Source organism: Theropithecus gelada, chromosome 19, assembly GCF_003255815.1.
Source record: "Theropithecus gelada isolate Dixy chromosome 19, Tgel_1.0, whole genome shotgun sequence".
Classification (NCBI taxonomy): Eukaryota; Metazoa; Chordata; class Mammalia; order Primates; family Cercopithecidae; genus Theropithecus; species Theropithecus gelada.
Window position 1 is genome coordinate 41,798,548 of NC_037687.1, and position 26,344 is coordinate 41,824,891.

General features: G+C 50.4%; 1 protein-coding gene across 4 annotated transcripts in view; it reads right to left on the bottom strand.

The window, feature by feature from the left end:
• Positions 1-4,816: 4,816 nt before the first annotated feature.
• Positions 4,817-26,344, bottom strand: part of SPINT2 (serine peptidase inhibitor, Kunitz type 2) — a 34,553-nt gene continuing 13,025 nt past the window's right edge. For 2 of the 4 annotated variants that reach the window (XM_025369079.1, XM_025369077.1), the window contains exons 2-7: positions 14,522-14,692; positions 10,725-10,784; positions 9,464-9,517; positions 8,375-8,536; positions 8,080-8,118; positions 4,817-5,444 (exon numbers count right to left, since the gene is read on the bottom strand). In XM_025369079.1, the coding sequence (XP_025224864.1) occupies positions 5,278-5,444; positions 8,080-8,118; positions 8,375-8,536; positions 9,464-9,517; positions 10,725-10,784; positions 14,522-14,648 (609 nt within the window). In that variant the 5' untranslated portion in view covers positions 14,649-14,692 and the 3' untranslated portion in view covers positions 4,817-5,277. The remainder of the gene's footprint in view (positions 5,445-8,079; positions 8,119-8,374; positions 8,537-9,463; positions 9,518-10,724; positions 10,785-14,521; positions 14,693-26,344) is intronic. The other 2 variants (XM_025369080.1, XM_025369078.1) reach the window with 2 other exon arrangements.

Here is a 26,344-nt window from a genome sequence, read left to right on the forward strand (position 1 = left end):
TTTGAGACACAGTCTCACTCTGTCGCCCAGGTTGGAGTGCAGTGGTGTGATCTCGGCTCACTGCAACCTCCGCCTCCCGGGTTCAAGTGATTCTCATGCCTCAGCCTCCCGAGTCGCTGGGATTACAGGCGTGTGTCACCACACTAAGTTCATTTTTGTATTTTTGGTAAAGACGGTGTTTTGCCATGTTGGCCGAGCTGGTCTCAAACTCCTGACCTCAAGTGATCCACCCACCTTGGCCTCCCAACGTGCTGGGATTACAGGTGTGAGCCAACGCACCTGGCTTCCTTATGAGAATCTAATGCCTGATGATCTGAGGTGGAAGTTTCATCATGAAACCACCCTCTTCTCCCCACCGCCCCGGTCTGTGGAAAAACTGTCTTCCACAAAACCAGTCCCTGGTGCCAGAAAGGTTGGGGAGCACTTCATTAGGACCCACACAAGGGAGTCAAGTCTGAGCTGCTGATCTTTGCTGTCATTGCCTGTCATTACAAACCCAAAAAGCAGCTTCCTCCCCAGAGGAGAGACATTCTGTGGGCCACCTTCCCACATGCAAACACACAAGCTGAGGGGTCCAGGGTGCCCAGCTCAGGAATTGTTGTTTGTTTTTAGAGATGGGGTCTGGTCTTGCTCTGTTGCCCAGGCTGGAGTGCAGTGGTAGCACTGTGAGCATGGTTTGCTGCAGCCTTGACTGCCCAGGCTCAAATGATTTTTCCATCTCAGCCTCCCAAAGTGCTGGGATTACAGGCGTGAGCACTGTGCCCAGGCAGGAATTGGGAAACGTCACTGGGAACACCACAGCATTGGTTCGGTCAAGCCCCATGGGCGGTGCTACTGAGCTGCAGGCTCCATTACTACATGGGGTAGAGCTCAGGGCTCCTTGGGCATCAGAAGCCTATGATTTTGTACCAGCCAGACTGGAACAAGGCTGGGCCTGTCCCTATGTTTAGAAACATCTTGTGTGTTGGGAGAGAGGGCCCCACATTCAGGAGCTGCCATTGATGGCTTCAGGTGCAGAATGGCTCTAGACTGGCCATGTCTACTAGTGTGGGGTTTTTTGAGACAGAGTCTCACTTTGTCGCCCAGGCTGGAGTGCCAGTGGTACAGTCTCAGTTCACTGCAACCTCCACCTCCCAGGTTCAGGTGATGGTCATGCCTCTGCCTCCCGACTAGCTGGGACAACAGGCATGCACCACCATGCCCGGCTACTTTTTGTATTTTTAGTAGAGATGGGGTTTCACCATGTTGGCAAGGCTGGTCTCAAACTCCTGACTTCAAGTGATCTGCCCGCCTTGGCTTCCCAAAGTGTCAGGATTACAAGCCTGAGCCACTGCGCCAGCTATTCTTACAGTGGGTCAGAATAGCAGCTGCAGATGCTGCTGGACTCAGGAGGACCAGGTGACAGTCTGGCCAAGCAGCGGTGCTGGGTCTGGAGGCCAGAGGGAGGATTACACCCTCCCCACCCCTCAACCTCCTGGGGTCTAAGGTGTTCCCTCCCCAGGTGCCGGGTTGTTGCTCTCCCTCCAAGGACATGAAATCAGTCTGTATCCCACCCCAGGACGTACCGCTTCACCTCTTCTTTCACCATCTACTCACACCCAGACTTGTTTTTGGAAGTCAGATGTGAATGGAACATGGGCATTTTTACAAATTGAGAGACTTACGCTTTCCCTCACGTTGTCTGATGTGGGACACTGTAGGGAGACTTGGCAAACAGGACACTCGACCAAGTGGCCGCTGTCTTCGGGACCTAGGAAGAGTGAGTCCAGGAGAGTCCCAAGGGCAGAACATGAACTAACGCCAAGAACCATAGGTCCCGCTCCGGTGGGCCTGCCCTCTGGAGGCTGCACCCATCAGGCAGGCCTGCGCTTAACACTGGGGGAAGAAAGAGGCACACATACCCAGGAATGATTATTTATTTATTTATTTATTTATGAATGATGGAGTCTTGCTTTGTCGCCCAGGCTGGAGTGCAGTGGCGCGATCTCAGCTCACTGCGAGTTCCACCTCCCGGGTTCATGCCATTCTCCCGCCTCAGCCTCCGGAGTAGCTGGGACTATAGGTATCCGCCACCACACCCGGCTAATTTTGTTTGTGTATTTTTAGTAGAGACGGGGTTCACCGTGTTAACCAGGATGGTCTTGATCTCCTGACCTCATGATCCGCCCGCCTCGGCCTCCCAAAGTGCTGGGACTACAGGCGCGAGCTACTGCGCCCGGCCTGTTTATTTTTTTGAGAAAGAGTCTCACTCTGTCACCCAGGCTGGAGTGCAGTGGTGCAATCATGTCTCACTGCAGCCTCGATCTCCTGGGCTCAAGCGATCCTCCCACCTCAGCCTCCTGAGTAACTGGAGTGCAGCCATGCATCACCATGCCTGGCTAATTTTTTTTTGTAGAGTTGGGGTTTTGCCACGTTGCCCAGGCTGGCCTCGAACTTCTGGATTCAAGTGATATACCTGCCTCAGCCTCCCAAAGTGATTACAGGCATGAGCCACTGCACCGGGCCCCAAATGTTTATGAGTTTGTATAACCCCCAAGCCCTTTGTCCTGATCTTTACCCAGGAGATGGCCTAGGGGAACCCTTTCTGGGGACAGCCACACTGTCTGCCTTTCTCAAGTGTGTGGACCAGGAAAAAGGCGAGTGAGAAGCTCCGAGCTGATTTATATTTTCGGTGAGATGATTTTTTTCAGGCTGGTCAAGTGAAGCAGCAGAAGGAACAAAGAACTCTGTTAACTGGTTGTGATCAATTACTCGTCACACCACTGCACTCAGACAAGCAACGAGTTGATTTTTTATAAAGCCCATTTCACCTCTCAACGGTGCCAGCAGCCCAAGGGGGACAGGGATGTGAAGTGGCCACTGAATGCCTTGGCCACTGACCCACTGTTGGGCAGCCTTTGCAACAAAAAGAGGGCCTTTGTCAGGCCATAAAAGGCCCCAAGAGTTGAACACATGACACAGCTGAGCTTCAAGGGCCACAGCGGCAGCAGCCTGAAGAGTGTCTGCTGCGGTGAGGCCCGCCAGTCGCCCTGGAAAGAGTCCAGAGACCCGGATGGAGTCGAGCTGCCAGGAGCAGTGGGGCCAGGGCCTCCCTTGCCACAAGAAGAAAGGGGCAGGTTTAGGCAGGAGAAACAGGTCACAGAGCAGCAGCTTCTGCACTAGAAACATATAAAGGCTCATTGTACTAGAAACCTACAGAAGCTCAACTGGGCTTCAGAGAATTCCCTTCATCTAACTTCCTATTATGGTGGAATTAAGTGATTCTCAAGTTTTTTTTGTTTTGAAACAGAGTCTTGCTCTATCACCTAGGCTGCCGTGCAATGGTGCAATCTTGGCTCACTGCAACCTCCGCCTCCCGGGTTCAAGCAATTCTCCTGCCTCAGCCTCCCGAGTAGCTGGAATTACAGGCGCCTGCCACCACACCTTGTTCTTTTTTTGTATTTTTAGTAGAGAGGGGGTTTCACCATGTTGGCCAGGCTGGTCTGGAACTCCTGACCTCAGTCTCCCAAAGTGCTGGGATTACAGGTGTGAGCCACCGCACCCAGCCAATTCTCAAGTTTTTGAAAAGTTCCAAAGGCACAACTTTTTTTTTTTTTTAACATGACCAAGATAGGAGACAGCCTATATTGGAGTTGGTGGAGAAAGGCTCCTGCCAGGCAGAGGCCCATGTGCGGACTTTGCAGGCTTGCAGGGGTTAGGGGCCGCACCCACAGTGCTGCAGGTGGAGAGGCTCCTAACTCCCAGGACCTCTTTCCCTGGGCCACAGGCTCACCAGGACCCCTGGTGTCTGATCTGTCTGGGATGTGTTAAGTAGATTCCACTTGTTCACCAACCCCGAGCCAGCTGCAATGACCACTGGAGAGCGGGCTGAGGCCTGCGGGCCTTAGCTGGGAGGACACACCACGATCCCTTTGCAGCATCTGCTGTAGGTGAGGGAGGTGGGACAGGAGCAGATCAGCTGTTTGCTCAATTTGCTTCTGGAAGAGATTTTTAAGCCCTAAGGGATTTCTAGGAAGGGCCAAGGGATGAGTCCTTTGGTTCCAAGCAGTCGAAAGCACTATCTGGCCTGTGGCACTGCACCCGGCCACTCCTCCTGTGTCTCCAAGGCCAGCAGAGTCCAGCCTGACCTCATGGGGTGCCCAGATGCCTGTACCCCAGGACCTCCTTGGTGGAATGGAGGAGGGAGAAAAGGGGCTTCTAGAGTCTAGTGTTGGGAAAGGAACACCCACAGGTGGCAGGAGAATTGGGCCTGGAGGCCAAATTCAGCCGGGCAGTGCGCTCTGTCCCCGTTCCCACACAGGGGCATGTGGGAGACTTGACAGAAAAGCCCAGTGCAGGCAGTGCAAGGCCTGACCTAGAGGGCCCTCCCACCACCCCTCCAGGATGCAGAGAGCACAGAATCATGAGAGGAGAAGCATCATGGACGCCACAAGGACTCGGTTAAGCCCCTCCAACCCGGGAAGGTCTTGGTCCTCGAGGCCTGGACAGCATGCACCCTTCCTGCGCCCTCGAGGGCAGTGCTTCAAGGTGTGGGCTACAGTCCATAGTGGAGCATCAAGATCAGTGCAGAGGGTTGTAGCCAGAAGTTTTACAAAGTGAAATAGAGTAAGAAAATATCAGCGTTCACAGGTGGTGAGGCTAAGTGTGGTTTGGTGAAAGTTCACGGGCACTCAATAATAGGACATTTATTTCATCTTGTGGATTCATTCAAAAAGATCTGAAAGATGCTATTTTGAGGGGTATGTTTCTAGAATGGGACACCTCAGATAATGTCTTGTAATCGTTTTGGTAGGGCTGAAATTGGGACTCCCATAAAGAAAGTACATGCTGAAATTTATTTTAAAGGGGAAGATCCCCTTTTATTAAACTTGTACATTTTACTTTCCTTCTTTCAGAATGTTTTGTATTAAACATTCGTTTACACTTAAAAAACCCATAAATCAGACAAACAAAAGAAATGGTTCTAACATCACTTTTGTGATGAGAAAACAGGCAATGGAATTCAATACAAGCAAAGAACTCTACCTGGAGGGAAGAAATCTATCAGCGAGGAAACAACCCGGGGCTGCTGCCAGACCACCGGCCATGCAAGGAGCAGCCTCCTAGGGGATTTCCAAAGCAAACCCACCCCTGCCAGACCAGGAAGCAGCCATCCTACCTCCCAGAGAAACAGACCTCAGCCCTAATGATCGCACAAATCCAAGTCAATCGCTCTATTTAAAAAAAGCACGCACATAGTCTCCCCTTCCTTCCCCAGTCCTCTTGGTGACAGGGCGATCACAGGACATATGTGTTCTTCACCAGCTGCTCCTTGTCGTCTCCGGAGCTCCAGACAGTGCGCAGGGCACGCTCCTGGTTCCTCCGTGCCACCCGGATCAGGTAGACCATGGAGGCTCCCAGGAAGAGGATCAACACCATCACGAACAGCCCTGCCAGAACCACCACTGAGGACAAGAGAGGGGCCTCAGGATGGGCCAGGCAAGGGGAGCTGCAGCCAGAGTGGGGCTCACCAAGGGCCTGGGGAATCCAGGTGGGCTCAGGCTGAGGACCAAATGCCCCTCCCCAACCCAGAGAGGGTACAGAACTGCAGCTGGAGAGGACACAGCCTGCCAGAGATGCTATCAAGGAGATTCCCCCAAAAAAGGAGGTGCCATGCTATGTGTGTGCCAGCAGAGTGGCCGTCTGTGTTCCTTCTTTCTGAACTAAAAGCCCAACTCTTGGGTGTTGCGGAAAGTCAGGGACCCCAAACGGAGGGACCCGGCTGAAGCCATGGCAGAAGAACATAAATTGTGAAGATTTTATGGACATTTATTAGTTCCCCAAATTAATACTTTTATAATTTTTTTTGCCTGTCTTTACTGCAATCTCTGAACATAAACTGTGAAAATTTCATGGACACTTATCACTTCCCCAATCAATACCCTTGTGATTTCCTATGCCTGTCTTTAATCTCTTAGTGCCGTCATCTTCGTAAGCTGAGGAAGATGTATGTTGCCTCAGGACCCTGTGATGATTGCGTTAACTGCACAAATTGTTTGTAGAGCATGTGTGTTTGAACAATACGAAATCTGGGCACCTTGAAAAAACAACAGGATGACAGCAATGTTCTGGGAACAAGAGAGAACCTTAAACTCTGACTGCCAGTGAGCCAGGCAGAACAGAGCCACATTTCTCTTCTTTCAAAAGCAAATAGGAGAAATATGGCTGAATTCTTTTTCTCAGCAAGGAACATCCCCGAGAAAGAGAATGCGCCCCTGAGGGTAGGCCTCTGAACAGCCCCCCTGGGGGCAGCTGTCTTTCACAGCCAAGGGATGAAATAAGCCCTGGTCTCCTGTAACGCTCCCAGGCTTATTAGGAGGAGGAAATTCCCGCCTAATAAATTTTGGTCAGACAGGTTGTCTGCTCTCAAACTCTGTCTCCTGATGTTACCAATGACAATGTGTGTGGAAACTTCATGAGCAATTTTAATTTCGCCCCATCCTGTGGTCCTGTGATCTTGCCCTGCCTCCATTTGCTTTGTGATATTTTACTACCTTGTGAAGCATGTGATCTCTGTGACCCACACCCTATTCATACACTCCCTCCCCTTTTGAAAATCGCTAATAAGGCCGGGCGCGGTGGCTCAAGCCTGTAATCCCAGCACTTTGGGAGGCCGAGGCGGGTGGATCACGAGGTCAGGAGATCGAGACCATCCTGGCTAACATGGTGAAACCCCGTCTCTACTAAAAATACAAAAAACTAGCCGGGCGTGGTGGCGGGCGCCTGTAGTCCCAGCTACTCGGAGGCTGAGGCAGGAGAATGGCGTGAACCCGGGAGGCGGAGCTTGCAGTGAGCCGAGATCGCGCCACTGCACTCCAGCCTGGGTGACACAGCGCGAGACTCCGTCTCCAAAAAAAAAAAAAAAAAAGAAAATCGCTAATAAAAACTTGCTAGTTTTACGGCTCAGGGGCATCACGGAACCTGCCAACATGTGATGTCTCCCCCGGACACCTAGCTTTAAAATCTCTCTTTTGTACTCTTTCCCTTTATTTCTCAGACCAGCTGACACTTAGGGAAATAGAAAAGAACCCAAGTTGAATATCAGGGGTGGGGTTTCCCCCGATACATGGGGCAACCTGCACAGGAGCCCCAGGCCAAGAGATGCACAAGGGTGTAAAAAACATTTAGCACGGGTGTGTACACATGAAACCTTAGGGGCTTTGTGCACACACACACTGACTGGCAATAGAGAAAGACAGAGCCCTGCAGGGGCTGGGAGGGCTGAGAGCTGCTGCGGGATGAAGTCAGGGTGGAAGTGAGGGTGTCCTCAGAGCTGTGCCAGCAAATTTAATAGTGTCTGCCCCACTGCAGTCCCACTGGTCAGCTCAGATGCTTTTCTTCAGGAGGGGCTCCGGCTAAGGAGTGTGGCCTCTTGTGGCAGCCTCCCCCATGTGGCTATGGAGCCGCAGAGTTGGCCTTTTTGGGGCCACCCTCCAGACCCAGACTGCTTGCTTCCCAGTCCCATGCCTGGCAAACCAGGCTTCACTGCTAGAACAGGACAGACTCCCAGGCCAGGTCCCAGCTCCTTCACAGGGAAACAGGCGGAGAAAGAGGCCAGACTGGCATGGCAGGTCTTTTGTGCCAACACTATCATCTGCAACTCAGGCTCAGAAACACAGGCCAGAGGGCTGGCCTCCTGCTCAGGCCAGACTGTGTTGGGAAACACCCTGGCCTGTGGCCCTCCATCCTGTCACCCGTGACCAACTCTTATGCCCCACACAACAGCGCTCCCTCCACACCCCAGGCCAGTCTCAGGCCCGTGTGCAGCAGTCCTCAAATGCCCAACAGGAAGACCTCATCCCCAGTCACCCACGCCACCTCGGCAGGGCCTGCCTCGTGACTGACTCACTCCAGCTCCAACTATGTACACTGAATGGTGAGACAAACCACCACCTCGCCATTCTCACGCAGAAATATGACTTTCTGCCAAGATGATGTTCGCAATGAAGGATAATGTAAACCACAACTGAGCGGGGCTGAGCTCAGTCAAGGAAGGGAGGAGGCAGGCTGATGGCAGGAGGAGGGTAAGGGGCCACTTACCCTTTGAGCCAAGGGGCAGGGAAGGATTCTCCTGCTGGCCTGAAAGAGAACACACGGCCTGAGGTCAGCTCACAGCTCCCATTCCACAGAGCGGCCATAGGGGATCCCCTCAGCCAGGGCCTCCATGGGGAGCTCTTTCTGAGGGACTTTATTCCAGCTCTTCTGGGGCTTAGAGGCCTTGCCGCCCTGGTGGGCCCAAGAACAGCATTTCCAAGGCCTTCATATTTTAGGGATGGGGAGATGGCCCAGGGTCCTCAAGGGCAGAGTTTCCTGGGCTGAGGGGCCGCAGACTCACGGAAGCAGCGGAGCATGCAGGCCTCCTCAGAGCGGTAGCTGTTCTTATTGCCCCGGCAGCCTCCATAGATGAAGTTATTGCAGGAGTTCCTCTCCACGTCAAAGTACCAGCGTGGGAAGGACGCACGGCAAGGTCCAGTGACCGCCTTGGCGGCACAGTATTCTGGGAGCAAGACAGCCCAAGGAACACAAATTAGTAGGGCCCGCAAGGAGGGGAAGCAAGCCAGAAAGTGCCTGAGGAGGCTCGCAGCTCCAGCTGACGGAGAAACATCTCTCTGGTAGAGAAGCCTGTAAATTACACCCAAGGCCAGCGCAGCGGCTCTGACGCGCTGCCCCACGGGTCCAGATGGCGGCTTCAGAGCTTTGAAGACTGCTCTCTGCCAGGTCCCGTCCTAGGCCTTTTACGTGCAGTGGCTGCGTCTCTATGAGACCTGTCTGGGGCCCTTCACTTTATACGTGGGAACACTGACGCAGGGTGGCAGCCATGGAGGCGGGGCGGCAGCCACTTGCCCACAGCCAAGCCGCTAGTGAGAGGGGCAGGGACAATGGACATCCCAGAGCCACGCACCAGGCTGTGCCTCTAAAGTGCATCTCCGCAGGCTCGGCCTCCTTCCTGCTGGTGGGGGCATCCACATGGGGCCTGTTACCTTGACTCCAACCCCAGGGGGCTGCCACCACCTGCGAGGGGAGCCCTGCGCTACAACTTCCTCAGTGGAAATCCGCAAGTGTCTCTCAATACCCAACTAAGAATACATGTTTTGCCCCACATGTAAGTTTCTTCAGAGTTTTTTTGTTTTTTGAGACGGAGTCTCACTCTGTCGCCCAGGCTGAACTGCAGTGGCGCAATCTTGGTTCCTTGCAACCTCCACCTCCCAGGTTCAGCAATTCTCCTGCTTCAGCCTCCCGAGTAGCTAGGACTACAGGTGTGTGCCACTACGCCCAGCTAATTTTTTGTATTTTTAGTAGAGACAGGATTTCACTGTGTTAGGATGGTCTCGATATCCTGACCTTGTGATCCGCCCACCTCAGCCTCCCAAAGTGCTGGGATTACAAGCGTGAGCCACCAAGCCCGGCCTCTTTGGAGTTTTACCTTCATAGTTGAACATATCGCTGGAGTGGTCATCAGAATCCTGCCTTCTGGGAACTGAAACACAAACATCTGTGTTAGGGAGGCTGGGCCGGACACAGGACATGGGCCTAGCTGGGGCTGGGTCTGGAAGGGCCCACTGAGGAGTGTGGACACCACACCTTTAAAGAGGGATGTGGAGCCCCTTCCATGGCTGGCTCTGCCGCGTCACCCCAGCCCTAATTGGCTCTACGCACACACTGAGAGTGCTGGATGAGGCGGCCCTGCCGCCACCTCAGGGTTCCTATAGAAACCAAGCCCGCCATAGCTCCTAATGTGATAAGGAACACAGTCTTGTTCACACTTTCTAATACAGTGAGGGGCACATGTTCTGCTCCAACAGGATGGAAACCAGAGCAGGCGTGCGGCGGGGCTAGCAGAGGATAAACGGAGCCAGGCAGAGCAACGCCAGGACAGGCATGGGACTCCTGGCCTAGCAAAGCTGGAAAGTGACCACCCTAATGCCCCAGCATTCTGTAAGCCAGCTGGCCCAACAGCTGCTGAGCTACAGAGCACTCAGTGGGTTGCAGCTGACGGGGGAGTCCCATCCTCCAGCAGGGGTGCGATGCAGTCCCCCCTCCATGGCCGCCTCCCAGAGCCCACGGCCTGAGGCCTGACCCGAGGGTGCATTTGCTACCTGGTAGTGCATCGGGACCACTCACCCCAAGCGCCCGATGCAGAGTCCTTAAACCATAAAGGAGGAATGGGGCAGCGGCCGCCAGTACTACAAAGCAAGCTAACACACATCTTGAGATCATGCACTGCAGTGGCGGGGAGGCAGGGGTGGCAGAGGACAGAGGATGTCCACAAGGAAGGGGACAGCGATGGCAACAGGGAACAAAGGAAGCAGAGGAGGCAGAACAGGCAGACACAAGGGTGGGTGGGGAGTGGGGCCAGCAGAGCAGCTGGAGGCCCGCACAGCAGGGAGGGGCCTGAGCCTCATGGGCAGCAGCAACCTCCATCCCCTGTCCTCCAGGAGGAGTCGGGGGCCAGCCAGGGAGTGCTGCAGGATCCCTGGCCCCTGTGTCCGCTGGACAGTGTAAACTCCCCCATGTAAGGACGCCGGAGCCAGAAGCCAGCAGCCCAAGCAGAGCCCCCGGTTTGCCAATTTTGAGTAAACAGAACCATGAGAGGGAAGCCTGTGACAGTTCCCAAATGACAAGTGTCCTTTCACAATGACCCATCCGGTGGCCTCACTCTATCGCGGGTCTCTTTAAGAACCTACCACTTGGGACAGAGGAATCTGCTGTATTCCTGCTGGTGGCCAGGTCACCTGTGGCATTCTCTGCAAGGAGACAAAGAAACAGCATAGTGAGACAGTGCTTCTGAGACTGCCGGGGACAAAGAATGAGCTGGCCCTGTGTGCCTCTCACCACAGCATCCATTTCTCCTTTACATAGGACCTTCAATGTGCGTGCCAGACCACACTCGGAAATGAGGAAGCAAGACTGCCTCCTGAAGAGGAAACTTAAGATCAACTTGCAGGGAATCAGAGCAAAGATGTACACAGTGACCTCAAAAAGACAGTGACTTGGCCGGGTGTGGGGGCTCATCCCTGTAATTCCATTACTTTGGGAGGCCAAGCGGGTGGATCACCTGAGGTCAGAAGTTCGAGATCAGCCTGGCCAACATGGTGAAACTTATTAAAAATACAAAAGTTAGGGCCGGGTACGGTGGCTCACACCTGTAATCCCAGCACTTTGGGAGTGAGGCGGGTGGATAACGAGGTCAGGGATTGAGAACATCCTGGCCAACACTGCGAAACCCCGTCTCTACTGAAAATACAAAAAATTAGCCGGGTGTGGTGGTGCACGCCTGTAGTCCCAGCTACTCGGGAGGTTGAGGCAGGATAATTGCTTGAACCCGGGAAGTGGAGGTTGCAGTGAGCAGAAATTGCACCACTGCACTCCAGCCTGGATGACAGAGTGAGACTCCGTCTCAAAAAACAAACAAACAACCCAAAAAGTTAGCCAAGCGTGATGGCAGATGCCTGTAATCCCAGCTACTTGGGCGGCTGAGGCAGGAGAATTGCTTGAACCCGGGAGGCAGAGGTTGTGGTGAGCCGAGATCGCACTACTGACCACTGCACTCCAGCCTGGGCAACAAGAGCAAAACTCCATCTCAAACAAAGAAACAAATAAAACATAGTGACTTCCATGGCCAAATAATCTGCTTAACTGTATCAAATCATCTAACTAATTCAACCGTAATCCCAGTGCTTTGGAAGGCTGAAGGGTGGGGGGCATCACTTGAGGCCAGGAGTTTGAGACCAGTTTGGGCAACATAAAAAGACCTCATCTGTTTGTGAGGGGGAGTGGGAACAAAACACTTTTTCAAGGGTTAACATGATGAATTTTACACAGCGTTTATTTTATCTCCTACACCTTGTCCAAGATGGAGGGAACCCTGGTTCCCCCGCATCCTCGGGCCTGGCCTAGCCTGATGCTATTAAACGGTCACCTTGCAAACCAGCTCCCCTCATTCTGCCTCTCTCCATCAAGCAGTCTTCTGACAACTGGACTCGAGACTTGCCTATGCGGACTACAGACGCGGGCCCGGGGACATGAGTGCCTGCTCCCTGGGGCGGTCCCGGTTCTCATGATGAATTAATACACTGGCATTTTCATTCTCACTTGCCTTCCCACAGAGCCTGCCTGGGAGAGAATATGCTGGCAAAGGACCCCAGGCACTAGCAACCCTGGCAGTGTTTAGCTCTTTACAGACTCACATGGGAGCGCCTCAAGAGACAGTCAAATGCCAATATGTGCTTTCTGGACCTGCGAGACAGGGCCAGACTCTAGGGAGACAGCTAACCTGCCTGCTCCCAGGAACACACAGCCACCCACGTCCCCTGGCTATGCTCACTGTCCACTGCCTGAGTTCTCAACACTTCAACTTCCTTCCTGAGGAGATAAGGAACAGCCAGGATGGACACATACATTTGCTAAAGGCAACTCTTGACTGGGATAGCTCAGAAAAGGTAGCAAAAAATATTTCTCCCAAGTCCTCCTTCATAATGAATCATAGTTGATGATAGAAATACAGTAACTGGGTCAATGGTGGCTCGCAGACACAACGCTAAGTCATCAAAAAAACATGTTAGGGAGAGTGCCACTGAAAATATTTTTATTTATTTTTTACTTAAAGGCCAGTGTAATTGTTTGTTTGTTTTTTCAGTTAAAGTGAAATGTTAGCTGGGCTCAGTGGCTCACACCTATAATCCTAGCACTTTGGGAAGTGGGCAGATTGCTTGAGCTCAGGAATTTGAGACCAGCCTGGGTAACATGGTGAAACCCCACCTTTACAAAATACACAAAAATTAGCCAGGTGTGGGGGTGTGCGCCTGTAGTCCCAGCTACTTGAGAGGCTGAGGCACGAGAATCACTTGAACCCAGGAGGCAGAGGTTGCAGTGAGCCAAGATCACACCACTGCACTCCAGCCCGGTGGGCGACTAAGCAAGAAAAAAAGAAAAAAGTGAAAATCTTTAACATAGGATTTGGATGGCCAAACCCTTGGGTCTCTGGAACACTTAGGATGGAGCAGCCCCAAAGGGCCAACGTCTCATCACCATCGGCTCTCAGGAAGTCCTTGTCACTCAGCTGAGAGCCAGGGCACGCTGCTGGGGGGTTTAGGTTTTAATTTAAACTGTGAGGTTGTCAGGGTCAAAATTACCTTGATTCCACAGAACCCCTGGCAGGTGAGGGCCACAAAGAGGATAGATTCCAGGACGTATGTTTGTTTTAACTTGATCCATAACTTGGCTGGGTAAGCTATTCAAGTCATTTGTCCCACAATTAAAATAACCCAAATAGCGGCCAGGCGCGGTGGCTCACACCTGTAATCCCAGAACTTTGGGAGGCTAAGGCAGGCAGATCACCTGAGGCCAGGAGTTCGAGACCAGCTTGGCCAACATGGCGAAATCCCATCTCTACTAAAACTACGAAAATTAGCCAGGCATGGTGGTGGGCACCTGGAATCCCAGCTGCTCAGGAGGCTGAGGCTGCAGTGAGCTGAGATTGCTCCACTGCACTCCAGCTTGGGCAACAGAGCAAGACGCTGTCTCAAAATAAAATAAAATAACCCAAATACCCAGGGAACAAGAGAGGCAGCCCTGTTGGAGTGGATCAAAAAGCCTCTGCTCAAGAAGGCAAGGCTACTTCCTTATCGGTCTGCTCTGAAACTTGCACTTAGTGAAGAGGGAGAAAGGAAGCTGGGTCATGACGGCTCCAGCTCTGCCCTGTTGTTTTGCTGCCTTTCTGGGAAGCGGAGGAGTGAGGGTCTGCTGTGAAACCACTGTACGGCCACAGGGCATTCATACGGTGCCTGTTTCTTCTGCTTTTTAAAACATCGCCCAGATTCCACTGTCAAGAACTAATAAAGAGAGGAAAGTATCCACATTCCAGTTAATAAATTGTCTCTAAATAGCAAAATCTGGCTGGGCACAGTGGCTCACACCTGTAATCCCAGCACTTTAGAAGGCCCAGGTGGAAGAATTGCTTGAGGCCAAGAGTTTGAGACCAGCCTGGGTAACATAGGGAGACCCATCTCTATAAAAAATTTCAAAATGAGCAAGGTGTGGTGGCGTGTGCCTGTAGTCCCAACTATTCAGGAGGCTGAGGTGGGAGGATCTGCTTGAGCCCAGGAAGTGGAGGCTGCAGTGAGACCCTGTTTAAAAAAAAAGCAGGGGCCAGGAATGGTGGCTCACGCCTGTAATCCCAGCACTTTGTGGGGCCGACGTGGGTGGATCACGAGGTCAGGAGATCAAGATCATCCTGGCTAACATGGTGAAACCATGTCTCTATTAAAAACACAAAGAATTAGTTGGGCGTGGTGGTGGGTGCCTGTAGTCCCAACTACTTGGGAGGCTGAGGTAGGAGAATGGCGTGAACCCAGGAGGTGGAGCTTGCAGTGAGCCGGGATTGCACCACTGCACTCCAGCCTGGGCAACAGAGCAAGACTCCATCTCAAAACAGGAAAAAAAAAAAAAAAAAAAAAAAAAGCTCTAACTATTACTGTCTTACCTGTAACAGCGGCACATTTCTTGAGGCACTCCTCCTTGCTCATGTAATTATTGCTGTTTCCATCACAGCCCCCATACACAAACAGCTGGCAGGATCCGTCAGTGACATTGTACCACCACCTAGGCATGGAGGCCCGGCATCTGCCCACCACCTTCGACACTAGACAAAAGTCTGAAATGCAAAGCACAATCCCGTTAGCTTGGCAGGGCAATCCCGGCAATGAAGGACACACACAGACCTGTACACAGATCCCCCAGGGGAACCAGAGCCTTGAGTTCCAGCAGTTCCTTTGTGAGCTATTTCCCAAGCCCAGATCGCCAACAGGCCCACTCAGTGCTTCCTTCCTTGTATAAACATGTCGCCCAACAATAAAGACACCAACCCACCCACTGAACTGTATTTCAGTTGTATGTTTTGTCCCGTCCCCATTATTGAAGACATGCACATCCAGTGTAGAAACATGACTTTATTTATTTATTTATTTTGGAGACAGAGTCTCACTCCATCGCCCAGGCTGGAGAGCAGTGACTTGATCTCAGCTCACTGCAACCTCCGCCTCCCAGGTTCAAATGATTCTTTTGCCTCACCCTCCCGAGTAACTGGAATTACAGGCGTGCGCCACCATGCTGGGCTTTTGGTTTTTTTGTACTTTCAGTACAGATGGGGTTTCACCATGTTGCCCAGGCTGGTCTTCAACTCCTGAGCTCAGGTAATCCACCTGCTTCGCCTCCCAAAGTGCTGGGATCACAAGCACAAGCTACCACGCCCAACGGAAACATGACTTTAAAAAAAAAAACAAAAAAAAACCCTGACTCCAAGACCCTTCTGGATACTGCCCCATCCCACAGGGCCAAGGGGAGCTTAGCGCTGAAAGGTCAGAGCCAGAGAAGTGAGCTTGGGAAGGAGAGGCGCTATCAGCACCCTCAGTAGTCCTCACATGCACTTTTCCTGACCTTTCCTGTCCACTCTCTGCCCAGGCAGGCCACAGAACACTCAAATTACTGCAAGAGCCTCAGAAGGAAGCTTTTTTTTTTTTTTTTTGAGACGGAGTCTAGCTCTGTCGCCCAGCCTGGAGTGCAGTGGCACCATCTCGGCTCACTGCAAGCTACGCCTCCCGGGTTCACGCCATTCTCCCGCCTCAGCCTCCAGAGTAGCTGGGACTATAGGCGCCCGCCACCATGCCCGGCTAATTTTTTGTATTTTTAGTAGAGACGGGGCTTCACCGTGTTGGCCAGGGTGGTCTCGATCCCCTGACCTTGTGATCCGCCTGCCTCAGCCTCCCAAAGTGCTGGGATTACAGGCGTGAGCCACCGCGCCCGGCTAGAAGGAAGCTTCTTAACTCTAGTGCCTACAGCCCAGCCTACAGCTCCAGAGATAACACAGGTCCTACCCCTACGCCAAGGCTTGTTATAGCTCCTATCTGGGCACACCAAGATGGGCCTGGGTTTCAAGGCACCCTCAAATCTGGCCCTACTTTAGTAAAAGCGAACAAAAGCCAATATTATAAAATTCCAGCCAGAAACATTTCTTGCAAAAGGTTGGTACGGTCTCTTGAAAGGGAGACAGAAAATTGCTAGAAGCATCACCTACACCAAACTAAGCCTTTCCACCAGAAGGACTGAAAGCAACCTGAAAAGAGACAGCCTGGCTGTGTGGCTCCGTGTCTGCTCCTGTACCACATTATCACCCCTCCCTAACCCTGGCCTTTACCCAGCTCTGCCTGTTCAGCACAAGGGCATTCCAGCTTGCATGGGGCCTGGCACAGGGTGCTTGATAAACATGTCTCAAATAAAAGCATCCCACAGCCAAACGCTTGCTTAGATGTTGTCATTGACTCCTCGCTACTTGTTTTCACGTTTGTTAGGTTTATTTCATGCACTAGGGATATATCTTCTGTTGTGTCTCCCCAAATATGTCACAGTGATGGGCATGAAACCAGATGTTCCACAGAACACTAATCAACGGATAAAAAAGGTTGCTACTGTGCAAAACAAACACACACATACATGCCTCCAAGGAAATCCCACCCACACAATAAATCACAGGTAAGTAGCACAGCAGAAAAAGCATCTTCTGAAGCACGAAATTCCCTATCATTTGAAAAAAGCTAACCCTGAAAAGTCACCCGTTAGAATGTACCTTATCTAGACACTTCATATGAATGGAAGTGTACAGTATGTCCATAAAAGGCAAATCAATAGACATGGGAAGTAGATGAGTGGTTGCTTGCTACTGGGGGTGGGACTGGGGAGTGATGGGTAAAGGGATCTTTGGGGATGATGAAAATGTTCTAAAATTGGATTGTGGCAATAGCTGCACAGCTCTGTAGAAGGTGCTAAAAATCCTTGGATGATAATACTTAAAACGAGTGATTTTAGGATATATAATTTTTTTTTTTTTGAGACTGAGTTTCACTCTTGTTGCCCAGGCTGGAGTACAATGGCATGATCTCGGTTCACTGCAACCTCTGCCTCCCGGGTTCAAGCTATTCTCCTGCCTCAGCCTCCCAAGTAGCTGGAATTACAGACATGCGCCACACCTGGCTAATTCTGTATATGTAGTAGAGACGGGGTTTCACCATGTTGGCCAGGCTGGTCTCGAACTCCTGACCTCAGGTGATCCGCCCATCTTGGCCCCACAAAGTGCTGGGATTACAGGTGTGAGCCACCGCACCCGGCCTATATAAGTGTTTTTGAGATAGGGTCTTCCTCTGTCACCCAAGCTGGAGTGCAGCTGCAGGACCATGGCTCACTGAAGCCTCGCCTCCTAGGCTCAAGTGACCCTCCCACCTCAGCCTCCTGAGTAGCTGGGACTACAAGCAGAAAAAAAAAATTTTTTTTTTTTAAATACAGGCACCTTTTGTCCATTACACATCAACCAGAACCAGCTGGCTGTACACCTGGAATAGGTACAATATGCCAAAGGTCACAAAACACATAATCAACAACGTCCAGAGAAAACAGCAGGAGGAGGTCCTCCGGTGTGTGACTCTACCCAGCCTAACGCTGGGAGCAACACTGCCACCAACAAGATGAGATGAAGGGGACCCACGTGGGACCCAGTTACAATCCAAAGCTGAAAACAGCATCAAGGCAGGAGCGCCCAACGGCTACAGAGGTGCAGCAGCCTCTCCACTGCCCTGCCACGCTTAGCCCTGGCGGCCAGCCACTCTGGCTGCTTTGTGTCCTAGCTTCCTGAGCAGTGTCAGACACAGTCTTTTTCCACAACAAACCTGAGGGGAATATTGTACACCTTAAATGGGTGAATCACATGACATGTGAATTACATCTCAAAACAAAAACAATAACCTGAGGGAGGGCCCACAACACCGGGCGCCCAGGCAGGAACCAGGAACCACCCGACACCACACCTGAGAATGAAGCAGGGTGACCCACAGTATCATGGCAGGAGTTCGTTAACTTCGTAAGCAAGGGTGCCAGGTACACGTGGCATGTGCAGACGCCCGAGGGTGTGTAGAAGGAGAAAAAATGCCTATCGAGGGACGGATGGAAGCTAGCTACCTTGGTGAATTCAACCCTGCCCGCAACCTGGCCATCATCTTTATAGGCGCAGACATGCACTCTTGCCAGTGCCCTAGTGCTTAGGAGACACAGGAGCGCTGGCCCCAGCTAACAGCGCACGGGATGATACATGAGACCTTAGCAGCAGGTGATGAATTTACAGTGAGAACATCACTGTATTCCGTCAAGCAGGTTGCGTGTTGATGTGAATCAGCAAAACACCTTGGAAAGCAAGCATCAATGGAACACGATGCTTGGAGTCAGAATAAAGTTAGTTTACTGTATGATTCCTAGGAACATTCTTGCCATCGGAATCTGTCAGGCAGACCAAATGCTCACATTAGCGGGTCAGGACAGCTCTTCCAGAGCACGGTCACGAGCTGTCCCTGAGATGCTTCCTTTCCGGGCTGCTGCTGTGAGCCAGCGCCTTTTCTAGCTTGGACGCTTTCTGTCCACATGCTGGGGCCTTCATGACAAGTCTTGCGAGCCTGGGAAGCCATTCTGTGTCTAGGCAGTTGCTCACATCTGCTCTAAATATCACACGTTGACTTAGTAGTTTAAAGTTTCAGAAAGCAGCCTTATTTTCAGGTTCCTGGGGTAAAGTAGGAAGGAAAGGCAGAACTTCACTGTTGTCCCGGGAAAATTTAGAAACATCTCTTTATGGCCAAGCACGGTGGCTCACGCCTGTAATCCCAGCACTTTGGAAGGCTGAGGTGGGCGGATCACCTGAGGTCAGGAGTTCAAGACCAGCCTGGCCAACATGGTAAAAGCCCGTCTCTACTAAAAATACAAAAATTAGCTAGGCATGGTGGTGGGCACCTGTAGTCCCAGCTACTCGGGAAACTGACGCAGGTGAATCACTTGAGCCCGCAAGGCGGAGGTTGCAGTGAGCCAAGATCTTGCCATTGCACTCCAGCCTAGGTGACACAGCAAGGCTCTGTCTCACACACACAAAAAAAAAAAAAAAAAAGAAAAAAGAAAAAAAAAAAGAAAGTCTCTTTATTAAGAGAAAACTTGGACTAAAAACATGTCTGAAAGACAGATGTTGGTAGTTGTTGAAGCTGGGTGATGGTGCATAGGGGTTTATAAAACGTGTCACTGCTTTGTATATTGAAAATTCTTTTTTTTTTTTTTTTTTGAGAGGGAGTCTCACTGTGTCTCCCAGGCTGGAGTGCAGTGGCGTGATCTCGGCTCACTGCAAGCTCCGCCTCCCGGGTTCACGCCATTCTCCCGCCTCAGCCTCCCAAGTAGCTGGGACTACAGGCGCCCGCCACCGTGCCCGGCTAATTTTTTGTATTTTTAGTAGAGACGGGGTTTCACCATGTTAGCCAGGATAGTCTCGATCTCCTGACCTCGTGATCCACCCGCCTCGGCCTCCCAAAGTGCTGGGATTACAGGCTTGAGCCACCGCGCCCGGCCTGAAAATTCTTATAATGAATTTTTTTTTCCTTTTTTTTAAGATGGAGTTTCACTCTTGTTGCCCAGGCTGGAGTGCAATGGTGCAATCTCGGCTCACTGCAACCTCCGCCTCCCAGGTTCAAGCGATTCTCCTGCCTCAGCCTCCTGAGTAGCTGGGATTATAGGCATGCGCCACCACGCCCACTAATTTTGTACTTTTAGGAGAGACGTGGTTTTTCCATGTTGGTCAGGCTGGTCTCGAACTCCTGACCTCAGGTGATCCACCCGCCTTAGTGTCCCCAAGTGCTGGGATTACAGGCATGAGCCACCACACCTGGCCAAAAAAATTTTTTTTTTTTTTTTACTCAAATTTCATTTGAGTAAAAGAGTTCTAAGTAGCAGATTAATTTGGCTGAAGTTAGGTTCAATTAAGACTAAATTTAACCACGTCCTTACTGTGTTAAGACACGCATCTTTCTGTGCGTATGGAAGGAAGTTCCTTGTTGAAGGCAAATAATCTCATCTTGTCACATGCTTTTACTAACTGAATTGTTTTTAAGCATCTATGATGTAAACTTTACTCTCAGGCCTGAGAGAAACTGAAGTCATGAAAAGGGATTTTGTTTGCTCATTTGTTTTAATGGAGGCAGTGTTCCTTCAGGAAACACATGCCATGTAGTATTCACTTCCACCACAAATAACAACAATGCATTTTCTCATTCATTGTTCTGCAAAAACCTTGTATTTATTTATTTATTTTGAGACTCAGTCTCACTCTGTCACCCAGGCTGGAGTGCAATGGCATGATCACAGCTCACTGCAGCCTCGACCTCCTGAGCTCAAGCAATCCTCCCACCTCAGCCTCCTGAGTAGCTGGGACTACAGGCACGCACCACCACGCCCGGCTAACTTTTATTTTTTGTAAAGATGGGGTTCTCACCATGTTGCCCATGCTGGTCTCACGTGATCCTCCAGCCTCCACCTCTGAAAGTGCTGGGATCATAGACGTGAGCCACGGCGCCTGGTTGCATTACTTATTGCCTTTGCCAAGCATGATGCCTGGCATATCACGTGCCCTACCTCTAATGGTCACAATAAAACTGTGAATCATGTAACAATATCCCCACTTTACAAACAAGAATGCTGAGACTCGAGGTGGTTAAAGTGAGGCAGGCAGCAGTGCCAGGATGAGTTTCCCATGGTCTGATGGGAGCCCAGGCACTAACATGACCCTTCAGACTGATGGGAAGAAAAAGCCGTTGCATCAACAGGCAGTAGGAAAACAGAACTGAGGTTGCCTAAAAGCCAAAACATTCCTCAGGGTCTTTATCACAATCTGAGGGCTCACCAAGGGCAGGCCCTCTGCCAGGCCTCTGTTTTCAGTCACACTCAATGACAGGGTCATGGACACCAACATACCAAAGGAAACGGCCAAGGCTGGGGGGAAATGGGTCGGACACATTTTTAGAAAGTTACTCCTTAATGAGGAATTCTATTATTATGAAATGACAAAATGCTATATTGGTCTTAGAATAGTATTGGGAAGCAATCATGAAAAACATGACTCAAGTGCTATTTTGTATGCTGACAAATGCTAGGGCAAAATTAAGTACATTTTGTATGTTTTCAAAACCGAGACAGACCAAGAGGAAAATGCTGAAAAGGAACCAAATTTGGATGAACTCATAAGCTTCAGAATATCTAAGCAAAAGTAGAATTCCTGCCTTTAGGGAAGAATAACTTTCTTTTGGAAAAGCATCAGAAATGGCTAGAGTCGGCCGGGCGCGGTGGCTCAAGCCTGTAATCCCAGCACTTTGGGAGGCCGAGACAGGCCGATCACGAGGTCAGGAGATCAAGACCATCCTGGCTAACCCAGTGAAACCCCATCTCTACTAAAAAATACAAAAAACTAGCCGGGCGAGGTGGCGGGCGCCTGTAGTCCCAGCTACTCGGGAGGCTGACGCAGGAGAATGGCGTGAACCCGGAAGGCGGAGCTTGCAGTGAGCTGAGATCCGGCCACTGCACTCCAGCCTGGGCCACAGAGCGAGACTCCGTCTCAAAAAAAAAAAAAAAAAAAAAAAAGAAATGGCTAAAGTCACACATTATCCGAAATATGAACCTCACTTAGAAAATCCTGGCAGGCATTCTGAATGTCAGCTACAGCAAAACTGCAAAACAAACTGGTCTTTGTGAGTGTCTTGGAAAACTGGTTTCTCTGGTTCTGAAGTCACTAGAGCTTTAACCAAGACGATCAGCCGGTGACTAAGACGATCTACAGTCTGCTGGATCAATCTGCCGTCACCTTCTAAGGAGGACATTATAGAGTTCTGAGGGGTCCCAAGTACTGCCAATCTCATCTAACTTTATAGGCTTAAGAAGATAGTACTGGGCCAGTGGCTCACATCTGTAACCTCAGTACTTTGGGAGGCTGAGATAAGCCAATTACTTGCGCTCAAAAATATTTAAAAAATGAGCCGGGCGTGGTGGTGTGCACCTGTGGTCCCAGTTACTTGAGAGGCTGAGGTAGGAGGATCACCTGTGCCGGGAGGCAGAGGATGCAGTGAGCTGAGATTGCGCCACTGCACTCAGACCTGGGTGACAGAGACCCCGTCTCAAAAACAAAAACAGTTGAGATAGTACCTAATCATTTTCCAAAAATGCGTAACTGCAGCTGTGTCTACTTTGCAAAGTAAGTACTTTAATGAAATACTTCAAATATGCTGACGAATACAGAAAATACCCCATGTCTGGTATATCCACATCTCAGTGTCAACAAATTCTAACATTCTCAAGGACTAAAACATAGAGTAGGCTGGCCAGGCAGATCACCTGGGGTCAGGAGTTCGAGACCAGCCTGGCCAATAAGGTGAAACTCCGTCTCTACTGAAAAATACAAAGATTAGCAGGGCATGGAAGAGCACGCCTATAGTCCCAGTGACTCAGGAGGCTGAGGCAGGAGAATCACTTGAACCCAAGAGGTGGAGGTTGCAGTGAGCCAAGATCGCGCCACTGCACTCCAGCCTGGACAACAAAGTGAGACTTCGTTCTCCAAAAATAAATAAATAAAACATGGATAGAGCAGAAACCCTTTGCATACCCCTCATTCAATCACATTTGCTCTGCCTCTTCCAAATTAACCCCCTACCATCTTGAACTTGGCGTTTTCTTTTATTCATGTTTTTATATCCATTAAAACAAGCTTTTTGGTTTGTTTTGAGATGGAGTCTTGCTCTGTCGCCCAGGCTGGAGTGCAGTGGTGCAATCTCGGCTCATGCAAGCTCTGCCCCCCGGGTTCATGCCATTCTCCTGCCTCAGCCTCCCGAGTAGCTGGGACTACAGGCGCCCGCCACCATGCCTGGCTAATTTTTGTATTTTTAGTAGAGACGGGGTTTCACTGTGTTAGCCAGGATGGTCTCGATCTCCTGACTTTGTAGTCCACCCAACTCGGCCTCCCAAAGTGCTGGGATTACAGGCGTGAGCCACCATGCCTGGCCCCAAAACAAGTTTTTTTTTTTTTTTTTTTTTTTTGAGACGGAGTCTCGCTCTGTCGCCCGGGCTGGAGTGCAGTGGCCGGATCTCAGCTCACTGCAAGCTCCGCCTCCCGGGTTTACGCCATTCTCCTGCCTCAGCCTCCCAAGTAACTGGGACTACAGGCGCCCGCCATCTCGCCCGGCTAGTTTTTTGTATTTTTTAGTAGAGACGGGGTTTCACCGTGTTCGCCAGGATGGTCTCGATCTTCTGACCTCGTGATCCACCCGTCTCGGCCTCCCAAAGTGCTGGGATTACAGGCTTGAGCCACCGCGCCCGGCCAACAAGCTTATTTTTAAAACAAGCAAAAATAACTTTCCTAGAGTTCTAGTTATTGACACACTCCCATGAGTGCTATGAGCTGAGGCATAAGAGCTTCTTGCCTCACCACATGCAGAACAGGAAAGCCCAAAGCCACTCCTGAAATGCTTCTCCTACTCCTCCTCCCACCTATCTTTTTTCTAGAACAAGGGTCTGCAAATGTTTTCTATAAGGGGCCAAATAGCAAACACAGGCAGCAATTGGCCTGCCCGTCAGTGTGTGATCACACAAAGCAATCTCATAATCAGTGGGAAAAATGATATTGCTCAACGACATTTAAAAATTTTTGTCAGCTGGGCATGGTAGCTCATGCCTGTAATCCCAGCACTTTGGGAGGTTGAGGTGGGTGGATTACCTGAGGTCAGGAGTTCGAGATCAGCCTGACCAACATGGAGAAACCCCATCTGCACTAAAAATACAAAATTAGCCGTGCATGGTGGCACGTGGCTGTAATCCCACCTACTCGGGAGGCTGAGGCAGGAGAATCGCTTGAACCCAGGAGGTGCAGGTTGCAGTGAGCCGATCCACTGCACTCCAGCTGAGCAACAAGAGTGAAGCTTCATCTCTCAAAAAAAAAAAAAAAAATTTTGTCAAGCTGGGCATGGTGGCTCATACCTATAATCCCAGCACTTTGGGAGGCCAAGGCAGGAGGATCATTTGAGGTCACGAGTTCAAGACCAGCCTGGGCAACACAGTGAGACCCTGTCTACAACAAATAAAAAAATTTTTTTGGCCAGGTGCAGTGGCTCACACCTGTGGTCAGGATTTCGAGATCACCCTGGCCAACATGGCAAAACCCCACCTCTACTAAAAATACAAAACTTAGCCAGGCGTGGTGGCACGTGCCTGTAGCCCCAGCTACTCGGGAGGCTAAGGCAGGACAATCACTCAAACCTGGGAGGCAGAGGTTGCAGTGAGCTGACATCGCGCCACTGCACTCTAGCCTGGGCGACAGAGCAAGACCCTGTCTCAAAAAAATAAGGAAAAAAAACCAAAACAAACTCTATTGGCTACAAATGCAGAGTAACAAAACAAAACAAACAAAGAGTATTTATTTAGCATACTGTAAATTAAAACATTAGAAACATTTAGGATTACAGTGTTAATTTCTTTGCAAAAGAATTTCTAAGGGGAGTTTGAACCGTGCTTGTGGTTTTCTCACCATATAACTTACGACTAAGGGCAAGCATCATTTCTACACCTTTTCTAGCAACTGCCAAACACTTTTCTAGATCTGGATCAGCTTTCAACGTTTTATCCTTTGCTCTTTCAATGTCACAAAATTGCTCTGAGAGCTGCTTCACAGAAGAGGCTTTGCCAGCGTTGCTTCCTCTGGGCCACCATCCAGAAAGTTACAACTGCTGCCCTCATTTCTGTGGATAAGAAGCCTTCACAAGCTCCCCTGGCTGCAGATCCAGAGTCTCTCCAATGGCAGAGGGAAGTGCAACACCTCCCGTAAGCTGGTCTACCACTCCATTGTATGTTTTTTGTTTTTGGTTTTTTTTTTTTTTGAGACGGATTCTGGCTCTGTCGCCCAGGCTGGAGTGCAGTGGCCGGATCTCAGCTCACTACAAGCTCCGCCTCCCAGGTTTACACCATTCTCCTGCCTCAGCCTCCCGAGTAGCTGGGACTACAGGCACCCGCCACCTCACCCGGCTAGTTTTTTGTATTTTTTAGTAGAGACAGAGTTTCACCGTGTTAGCCAGGATGGTCTCGATCTCCTGACCCTAGTGATCTGCCCGTCTCGGTCTCCCAAAGTGCTGGGATTACAGGCTTGAGCCACCGCGTCTGGCCTGTTCTTTTTTTTTTTTTTTAAGACAGTCTCACTCTGTTGTCTAGGCTGGAGTGCAATAGCACAACCTCGGCTCACTGCAACCTCTGCCTCCCGGGTTCAAGTGATCTCCTGCCTCAGCCTCCCGAGTAGCTAGGACTCCAGGAGTACACCACCACACCTGGCTACTTTGTGTATTTTCAGTAGATAGGGTTTTGCTGTGTTGGCCAGGCTGGCCTCAAACTCCTGACCTCAAGTGATCTGCCTACCTCGGCCTCCCAAAGTGCTGGGATTACAGGCATGAGCTACCTTAGTGAAAAACACTGCAGGACATCTTTCCTAAAAACAACTCGCGTCACTAAAAACAACTCTCCTCTTTTCATTAAAGACACTTGGAATTCTAAGGATAGTAACCAAGGAGAAATTATTTGCTATAAAAATCCCCAGACATAGAAAAGCATATTTTACATCGAAAACTAGGATAGGCTACAGGCCACTCCTTAGTATCAAAAAGCAAAGAAAGCTCTGAAGACTCATTTAATCCAAGAGTTTCAAAGAACAGGGGCAACTATTACCACATCCACAAAGGTTCTGGTGTTCACAGACCTTCAACAGCTAAAATGCATCATTGAGACATTCTGCTTGTGCTAGCTAAATGGCTTCTGAGATGTCCACACAAGGGAATACTCAGAACGGTTTAAATACACGGTCGGCTGATCAGCAATGGAAAACAGGATAAAATGAAATACACAAATGTGTATGTGTATGTGCCAGGACAGAAAAACGAGTAAGAGGGAAGAAAAAGCAAAAGAATGGCTTATCTATTAAAAAGCTTCAGGATGCATGTATTAATCTACCTTTAGAGAAAGGCACTAGAGGAAGGAAGGAGGCTGTTATGTGGTTTTTCATTTCTTCTTCTTCTTTTTTTTTTTTGAGACAAAGTTTTGCTCTTGTTGCCCAGGCTGGAGTGCAATGGCACGATCTCAGCGCACCGCAACCTCTGCCTCTGGAGTTCAAGAGATTCTCCTGCCTCAGCCTCCCAAAAAATTAGCCCAGCTAATTTTTTTTTTGTATTTAGTAGAGACAGGGTTTCACCATGTTGGTCAAGTTTGTCTCCATCTCAAAAAAAAAAAAAACAAAAAAACAAAAAAACGCCCGGGCGTGGTGGCATGTGCCTGTGGTCCCAGCTACTCAGGAGGCTGAGGCAGGAGAATTGGTTGAACCTGGGAAGCAGGGGTTGCAGTGAGCTGAGATCATGCCACTGCACTCTGGCCTGGATGACAG